This window comes from Agelaius phoeniceus, chromosome 5, assembly GCF_051311805.1.
Source record: "Agelaius phoeniceus isolate bAgePho1 chromosome 5, bAgePho1.hap1, whole genome shotgun sequence".
Classification (NCBI taxonomy): domain Eukaryota; kingdom Metazoa; phylum Chordata; class Aves; order Passeriformes; family Icteridae; genus Agelaius; species Agelaius phoeniceus.
This window is the reverse complement of record NC_135269.1, coordinates 60,607,207-60,616,928: the sequence shown is the minus strand read 5'-3', so window position 1 is coordinate 60,616,928 and position 9,722 is coordinate 60,607,207. Positions and strand designations below refer to the sequence as shown.

Below are 9,722 nucleotides of genomic sequence, written 5' to 3'. Positions count from 1 at the left end.
CCTGTAAGTGATGGATGTCCCTGTGCTGGCCCCGAGCCTCAGTGGCACAGGCAGGTACAAACTGCAGTGCTCCCCTTCATGGAGAGTCTTTGTATGCAACCCCTCAGGAACCGCTCTGAACGTGGCGAGAAGAAAGGGAAGACCCTGTGTACCCACAGCAATTTTATCCTCCAGACAGTTTTATCCCCTTCATTTTGTAATTCCTAAAGCACAATTTTGTCCTTTCAGCTCTTGAAAATATTTTTTTTTATTTCAGTTTGGCAGCAAATGATCAAATTTATTTTTTGAAGAGTCACAAAAACACACAGCCCTGAAAATGTGAGGAAAAAAATGAAAAATACTCCTTTTTCTGTAGTGCTTTGGCTCTGCTGCAGGTTTAGCAAAGAGTGGATTGCAATTATAGTTTGAGCATCTATTCATTTTATTGCAGGAAAAACATCAACATGTGTGCTGTATTTTTGACTTCTGAACGGCAGAGTATATGCATATCAAATTGAGATGTGATGTATAGTGTATGAAGACATTTTGATCCATGCAGCAAAATGAAAAGTATGCAAATTATTAGCAGTTTATAAGGAATAAAGTTTTACTATACATAATTTTATGTGCTTGTACAGAGAATCCATAATCCCACTAAGGAACAGTAAGTCTACCTATAATAAATGAGGGGGGGGTTTAGAATAAGAAAACTTTTTAGATTTGAGCCAATAAATACCTAAAATATGGAGATTAAAAGTAGCATTGGAATACCCCAAATAGCCAAACAAAATCATCACATTTGTTCTGAATGACTACAGTATTCAGCAGTCTTCATTTTCCCAAGAAATACTTTGCTTTAAACTCTGTATTTTCTTTTGCCATGTTTCTCACTTAAAAGCCTGTATGAGCTTTTGTAGCATTGCCAGGCTTATTTTTTGTTTATATACAGATTCTTACCATGGAGATATGTCCCTGACATGAAGGCATCCAGTATAGGAAATTACATGCAATGCCTTATTCTTCTAGTTTAATTAATGCTCTGACAACTTGGCAATAAGGCTACAGTGAAGAAAAGGTCTCTGTAGGGAACCTCAGGTTTTGAGCAATAGGAAAGCTGTCAAAATTTTACTATATATCTATAGTAACATATTGAACATCCAAAGATTTCTGGAAGGCATCTGTAGAAAAGAATTCAAAAGAAAAAAGGTTAGCATAAATGATGTTTCTTAACCTGCTAAAAATAAATAATGACTTTCTCAGCAGTCAGAGTTGGAACTGGGTAAGCAGCCCATGCTGACTTACTTGTTTCAAGCAAAAAGAAATTCCAGTTTTTAATGAGCAAGGACTGTTTGACACAAACAGGAAAAAGGATTAGCCCAATCCCTGTTGAGACTGGTTCTCTTCTCTGATTTCAACAAGCTGAATGAGGAGTAGATCTGTTCCACAGTGAACCATGTGCCCATTCTAGACCTCTGTGTCCAAACGTGTTCCCAGGTGCTCCAAACTTTGCATCCTTCTCAGCTGAAAAGCTCAACAGCAGCAGCTTGGCACAAAGGCAAGAAAAGGTGTCCTCTCCCTCCTCTGACTGGTTCAGTAGTTTGAGCACCAAAGATGACACCCCCAAAGAGAATCCAACTGCTCTAAAGGCAGCTCACAGTCACAGACCTTGGATCATCAGAAACCTGTGGTGATCCATGTCTTACTGAGAGTATCATTTGATATTCATGATCTTACTGTGCTCTTTCACCACCCTCACCTCCCCAGGAAGGGAAATTGAGAAGGAAACAGCAGCACCACCTGACCTCCTCCACTATCTCTGTATCTCTTCAGCTGTGAACATGCAGAGACAGTACTGTCTTTTCTGATGGATGAGCTATTCTTTAGCTACCAGTGGAAAACAGCTGCCCCAGTCACACATCTAATTGCCTTCAACACCAAAAATTCATGAAGTTGTACCATTTGAGGAAAATATAAACCAGACACATATTTATGTAGCATTCTGAAATCAGGACTTCTGACTCCTGCAGTATGAGGGCTAGCCCATACAAAGCAGTTTGAATTTTCCGTCTAATCCCCTGCTTCCCCACGTTTTAGGAATGAGATTATTTATTTCTGCAAATGCATCCCACATGGATCAGAGAGATCAGCATCAGTCTCTTCAGCAGTCTGACATTAAAAGAAGAAACTAGGTGAACAACAGAGGCATTGCTGAGGACAAATTACTTTGCAGAAAGTAACTGTGACTATTTGCACAACCATCATATTTGCTTTTCCTATAATCAACCAAAGAGACCCTTCCCACACTCTCGACATTAGATAAGATTTTTGTAAAGGATTCTAAGCCATTGAAAAGCAACCCACTGAGGATACATAAACACATCTCTTTACTGATAGCTCCAGACATGTTCTATCTTGCTTGAAGTGAAGAGTAGTACTGAAGAAGTTACTTAAGGTTCCTGCACATGCCCCAGCCCCAGGCTCAGTCAAGTGAAAGAGCCTGTGCTGACAGAGAAGAAGCTCCCCTCCCTGGGAGGCAGGAGCTACAGGTTTGTTTACATCACTGGAGAAATCGTGTACTTGTCTTTGGTTGTTCTTCTCATTTTCTCTGAAATTCCCAAATCTCAACATGACACTGTTCTCAGAAAGTTTGAGCAGAACTCCCAGTTATTTGCTGTTTCCTAATGATTTGCATCCTTAAGAAATAATCAAAAACAGCATAAAAATGTAAATGTGAGGAAATGGGATGGGTATTCATTCAGCCATGCAGCTGGAATTCAGGAACTGCTGTAATTGCACACGAATAACATAATTTGCCTCCCTTGTAGATGGTTTTGCTTATTCACATCACGTCTTTCTTTTTCAGGGATGTTGCTGAAGTTCCTATACCCTGCAAGACAAAACAACCACTCTCTGCTGTTGCCATCCCAAGCCTGAGATGCTGAGTTGCTCTAGGATGGCAACACCAGGGCTGGCAACCAGGGTGGCATCACAGAGCAGGGCATCACTTCCCCAAACGAATTGCTGGCCCAGGTGGGAACTCTCAGTGCACTGGGTGCAGTGGCAGAGGAAGAAAAAACCACAGCTGGGATTGTACTGATGGAAACAGGGTAGAGGGAGAAACAGCACCATCATAAATACAGTAAAAACTCTTTAACTAAAGAAAAATGATGCAAACAGTGAGAACATAATCAAGGCTTTTGCCAACAGAGTGGTAAACAACTTTGCTCTCCATGACCATCTCTCAGGTACACTCTTCTTTTACTGGATTTTGTAGAAACATGCTCCCTCATCTGGCAAGGCTGTTTTAATGAGAGGTTACTTATGTCACTCTTGGCTATTCTCTTTTCACAACTACTCTCTGACTTGGGATTTAGGAGGTGCCTATATGAAAACCCTCATTACCTATGTGAAGACACAAGAAGTGCTTAGCTGCTGAAATACCAATGTATAGGCTCCAGGAAAGCCTGCTAGTAAAGCTCAATTTCCCAGCCCTCCCAGCCTTCTTTTATGCCTCTGAACTCAGCTATCTGAAGAAGGTACATGAAATAATGTGCAGCACATATTTCCCTGAACAGGAATCGAATACAGAAAAGAAACTATTTGCATATTAGAAATCCTGTTCTGTAGAAAATCTATGTGCCAGGAAAATGGAACATATGTGCTGAATGAATTTAGGCAAAGCTGCACCTTTGCTGTGCTGTTTAAGAAAAATCACATTTAATACATCAGTCTGAGACTGATGTGGGCTTTTCATCAGCATTTCATCAAAACTGAACAAATATGAAACATGAACACCAGTTCAGCATTAATGGTTAAACATACTGCACCAGGTTTTGGAAAAGGACCTTGCTGAAGCCAAATCCAAAGCCTCTCCAAATACCCAAACAAGTCCTGGCAGGACAGAAGGCAGTATGTGGCAATAGGTTAGTTGAACAATGCACACCTGCACCACAGGGTGACAGACAGCCCACAGCAGCACCCCCTGTGGGATGTCAAGCTCAGGAGCTCACTGTGCTTCTGGTGCAGATCTCTGTAAGAACCATTTCAAAATCACAGAATTGCAATGGGAGGGTACAGGGAGAAACAGAGAGGAATACAAAAGTCTGGTAGAGCTCCGGATACTTCAAAACATCAAAGCTGTCAGAAGGGCAAGTTCGTCCACAACTTTTTTTCAGAGGAAAGCCCAGCCTGTTTCCCTCCTGGAGTTGCCCAGCTGCCTACCCAAACAGGAGGGTATTTTCTTTTAGTACTTTGCTGCCTGTTGGTGGTAATTCCCTTGGAAGAGTTGCATAGCAAATCCTTTTTGGCAACGGCAACACACCAGCGGAAATGATTTCTTACCAAATGTAGTTTGAACCAAATGAAAGAAGAGTTAGGGATATTTCTCCTGCTTATGGGGTATTGGTCACTGGCAGAGGAGAAGAGGCTCTAAGTACTAAGTACAACACACTACAACACTTCCAATATTAAGTCTACTGGTGGTACTTTGGACATCATGTTCCCTCTCCAAGACCCCCTACATAGAGTCAGACATTCCCTTATTCAACAGCATGGAAACACCTCCATCCAGGGGCTGCTTGACTGCCCAGTGCTGGTCCTACTTTAATGCCATCCTTCTGAGCTCCTTGACATCAGGCACCGGGGTGGATACTTGGTTATTCAAATACATGGCTGATATACTGCTCATGTTCAGTAACAGTATGGTAGCAGTATGGTATTTTTATGTTTTTTGGTTTGCATCTGCCATTGAGCTGTGGCTTTTTAAAGACATAAGTTTTCAGGAAAACATTAATATGGTCATTATAAGGATTGTACTTCTGCAGTTTCAACTCTGCTGGCATACACAAACAGTTCCTGTATTGTTTTCAGATTTTTTCTTTAAATGTTTTTAATAAACATGCACAAAAATAAAGAATCAAAAAGTTATCCTTATCTGAGTGTTGTACAGTTCATTTGAATCAGCCTATTCACAGCAAAAGATCTCACAATGAAGCTGAGATAAAAACCACACGGTTTTGCTATTAATCTCCCATTCAATTTTCTAGTGGAGCCATTCCAATATCTACAAACACATAAAAATTTTGTATTGTCTATGATTAGACTTGCTAATCAAGCTGTATCTTTATCCCAATGCATGCTTACCAGAAATGATGAAGCTCTTTTCTAAGTTATGCCATTCTGTCTGGAGAAGTTATTCACCTCTGGTAGGATTTACTTCTGGATGGAAAACATCTTCTGTTCCCCAACTGTCTGGACTGACCAGAACACACAGTACACCAACCTCCAGGCAGCCCTCGAGAACCTGCCATTTCTTACTCTTCCCTGCCATTTCTTACTCTTCCCTGCCATTTCTTACTCTTCCCTGCCATTTCCCACCCTTCCCTGCCATCTCTGCCAGTACAAGTGCAGAGAAAATACCTAATGCTGAGATACTTAACTGGGTACATTTTGTCCACAGGTCACAGACATGTAATATCTCCTATATTCCTGCTGGAAATCTTGTCCTTCACACTATTCTCCTGACATGGCTGGATGTTCCAGTTATCAGAAGAAAACATAGTTCCTGATGGGCCTTGTCAAAATGGTATTTGGTGGATACTGGAAAAATTTCAGCAATGGCAAGAATGAATATGTTTTTATATGGTGTATAGAAGCATCAGAACTCAGAAGGTACTGAAATAAAAATGTATTTCTTTATCTCACTCCAAAAGAGTCAATAGCTACAGGAATTATTACAGCAGAAACAGCAGGTTCTGGAATAACCAAAGCAAGACAAATCACTGTCCAAGAAAATGAATCAACTCATTACATGTTGATGCAGCCTTGCAAGCCTTCTTAACAAATAAAATCTCCATGTTATGTGCATGAAAATGCAGCTGTTGATGAAGCCAGAGCTATTCAAGGGTACTAATCTCTTCACAACTGATGACAGCTGCATTTCTTTTTCCATTACTTTATCCTTGTAAGAACAAGTCCCAGCTCCTGTTAATATTTGGATCAGCCACTGGAGAAAAGCACTGTAAGTCTGTAATTTTTTTCAGTATTCTAATGCTTTGTGACTCAGGAATTATGAAAAAAATTGGCTATTTTTAAAATACATACTGCAGCACTAAGGTACTGAAGCTTTTCTGATTAGTTAAACTATCTTGGCTCTACATTGTTTGCACAGTTCTCAAAACCACCTGTAGAAGAGGTGAAATCCTGGCCCAGAGGAGACTAAAAGAGGCCTCATGCATGAAAATGGGGTCTCAGAACAGAATATTGCTAAGGTATCTAGTAAGAAACTCAGCAGTAATTTATAAACTCATTGACATGGCTATATAGAAATATTTCTAGTTTGTCAGAATAAATCCTACTATTCATCATCAGCCTAGTTATAGCCTACATCAATCATTTGCACTTCAGTCACCTTGTTCATTCTCATACTCTGCTGATTCAGCTTTAAATTTTATTTCACTGATAGGAGTCTTTCACAAAGGTCAAAAAAGTGCCTTCAAAGTAAGGAGAGTTGTTCTGTCTAATGAATCCTCAGTTACTACTCCTTCTCTAGTTAACCCCACTTCAGTCAAATTAACTACATTGCATAAAAATCAGTATCCTTATCCTTTGGATTTACACTGGAAATAATCACCAATACTCATAAGACTAATATATAGAAGAAATTAGACTGCAAAAAATATCAGCAGCACCAAGTTTTCTCACTGCTTAATTTCTAAGACCTTTATTTTAGGTCTAATTTGTGCTCCAAATCTGGAGCTGAAGAGTTTTGATGGTCTGGTCTATTTGGTGGGAATGACTGGGATTACTGAAAATGAAATTTTGTGACTCAAGTTTTGTAGCACTTAACAAATCAGTATCTGTCCCATCATGTTTCATATATCAAATTCTAATCCAAATCATAAACTACAAATCCCTATGATTTATTTGCTACTGTTTAACATTGACTAGCTGACAAATGAATGCCTCAAAACTTCTTTCCACTAAAAACTGCAGCCCTAGGTAGTCCTACTGGAGATCCACAGAAGCCAAGCTCAGCCCAGCACTAGCTCTAAGATAGAAAGACACTGTAAATTTTAGCCCAAAGTTCACATTATGGACATTTTTATAAACAAAACCAAAAGCAGGTAGTAAACATTTTTAAAACAGGCAATGTATTCACATCCAAGCACTTCAGTAAGTGTGACAAATGTTGCCACCTCATGGACAGGTGCAGGGTTGGATCCAGCTCAGCGGTAGGAAGGAAAACAGATCACGGAGATGACTCATTGCTGCCCTTTACACTCCCCTGAGGGAGGAAGCCAGAGCTTGGCCAGAAGGATGCTTTTGTCACTTGGGTCTCAATCCAGAAGCATGGCTAGGCATCCACAATTGGGGAAAAAAAAAAAAAGAAAACAACAAAAAAAGAAAACAAAAACTAAGAAAGAAAGAAAAAAAAAGAAAGAAGAATAAAGACTACATACATGTTCAGAGTATTCGACCATTTCTAATATACGAGCAAGAGGGGGAAGACTGATGATTTTTCCCTGAAAAAAACCCATAATGTTCAGCCTAGAACCTGGCATGGTCTTTCACTGTCAGTCAAAGGTGAGCACTCAAGAGTAAAACATCTGAGTAACAGGCTGTGGGACCTGGAGTTTTCAAGAGGGCCACTGAAATCTTCAGATTCATGAAGACAATTACCTCCAACTGGACTAGGAGATGCTCCATAAATTGTGTATTTTCTACTTGTAAGCTGCAATTGTAGTGTATTCCATCAGGTATTTCCAAGGACAAAGGTTTATGTATTGTAACATAAAACTTTAGTTATTCACTATTCCACCACTTTTGGGGAATTGCTGCAGAAGGACTCTCTCACCTGTTGAATTTCTCCGTTCCTGATGAAAAGGCAGCTGTGCCATCCTCCTCTACAGGACAGAGGCTGTTACAAAAGCCATTATGTGGTATGTATGTTAAAAGTAGGTTCATTCCACATGGCACTACAATTAACACTTCCTGTAACTGGATGAGCATGAAAGGACTATAGAATTTTGAAGCAAAAATAAAACATTTCAAGTTTGCCACAGGGACAGAAGTTTAAGAATCAATTAATTTTTTAAAACAGAGCTTCATAAAAATACATTCATAGTCAACATTTATGAATGGTCTGAAAAAGACAATATGGTGACTAACTGGGAGTTTCCTACCATTGTGATCTCCATATGACAGGGTAACAGTCTGCCTACATACTGCTGAAGAGAAAGAAGAATTTGTACCAGCTTGATTTTTAAATATGTTCTTATGTTTATTATACTTTGCTACTCCACTCTCCTAAAATGGTGGCCTCAGGAAAAGCTGCTTTGGCAGGCAATTGCAAAGATTCCTGTGGAGAGGAAGTGAAAAGACTGGGCATACAAACAACGGCTGCTGCCATGTTCAAAGCACTGGGGAGAGTTCATAGAGCAAAATGCAGTCCTAAGTAAATGGGTTTCAGGCAATTTCAGTGTTAAGATAACATCATTAAGACTAGAACAGATTGTGCTCAAACCCTGCTGTTTATAATTAACACATTGCTTCCAAATACTCCAGGGTCCCTGGTAAATAGTCCTCTGCTCAGATCCACCCAGACCAATCAGAGTATTTTCATCAGGTTCCATGCTGGGCCAGCACCTGTTTGGACAAATCCAAAAGAGCCAAAATACTCTTCTTTCTGGCCAGCTGAGTAGAGAGATGAACACAGCTTGCCTTAGTCATTGTCACAGTGTCCATATGGCTGTGAAGCTTGTTTTCACAAGAAATCGTACAAGTACTTTATTATGTCGAAGTTCACGGTCCTATAAACAAAAACACAGTATATTAGAGCAATCATCTTAACAGTGCTAAGACTTTAACCTGTTTGGAAACAGCACATGCAGGACATTCTGCACAATCAAAATCAAGCAATTCCCCAAAAGAAACGCAAGCAAAGATTAATGAATTTTTAATTTCTCTCATTATTTATAATACCCCTCTTCTGATTATTTCAATTTTGTAAAATTCTAGAAAAGAAATATAGTAACTTCCTAGTAAAGAAAGGAAGACTCTTATTTCAATAATGAAACAATAAAAATATAACAATATTAATAAGATTGTATTTTCATGTGGCAAACTTGATGTTCTAGTTGGTGATGCAAAGCAACAACTTTTTATCCTATTAAATGTGTTGTTCATCTCCTAAACCACCTGTTTTAGCATGTACTCCTTCATCTGTACTCATCTGGAGCCTGTGTTCTTTCAGTCTTGACAGTAGTTGACCCATGTTCATAGCTAAATTTGAAAAATCTAAGAATGCCAATCAATGGGATAGAAGATTTTAATGTACAGTTTTGTACTTTAATGGCAGGCAAAATGAAACAGCAGTGGAATAAAACATATAATTATTTTTTTTGTCTCTAAACTCATTATTCTATACAATCTAACACTCAGACTCTAGGGTTTACTGTTTGAATAAATAATGCAATTTACTGCATAAAATGACAAGTATAAAATTAAAAGGGTTTTTAAAAAAAGTATTCAATGATGCAAAAATAGCTGCTAACAATACTAAGTGAGATTAGCTAGCTGAATTCTTATTTGTTGAACTACAATCATTTAATAGTCTCTGTTCATGCATCAGCTTGTAACCCACTTTTCAAAAAGTTTTTATAAAACATCGTTTTGGACAGAGAAAAAGTTTAGAAATCTCCGAGATACGTAACAGGAAATACTCTGCTGGAGTCTGTGACAAA

General features: G+C 39.0%; 1 protein-coding gene across 2 annotated transcripts in view; it reads right to left on the bottom strand.

Annotated features, from left to right (window-relative positions):
• Window positions 1–5,650: 5,650 nt before the first annotated feature.
• ORC5 (origin recognition complex subunit 5) overlaps window positions 5,651–9,722 on the bottom strand; it is a 65,439-nt gene continuing 61,367 nt past the window's right edge. For both annotated transcript variants that reach the window (XM_077179116.1, XM_054631898.2), the window contains exon 15: window positions 5,651–8,789. In XM_077179116.1, the coding sequence (XP_077035231.1) occupies window positions 8,744–8,789 (46 nt within the window). In that variant the 3' untranslated portion in view covers window positions 5,651–8,743. The remainder of the gene's footprint in view (window positions 8,790–9,722) is intronic.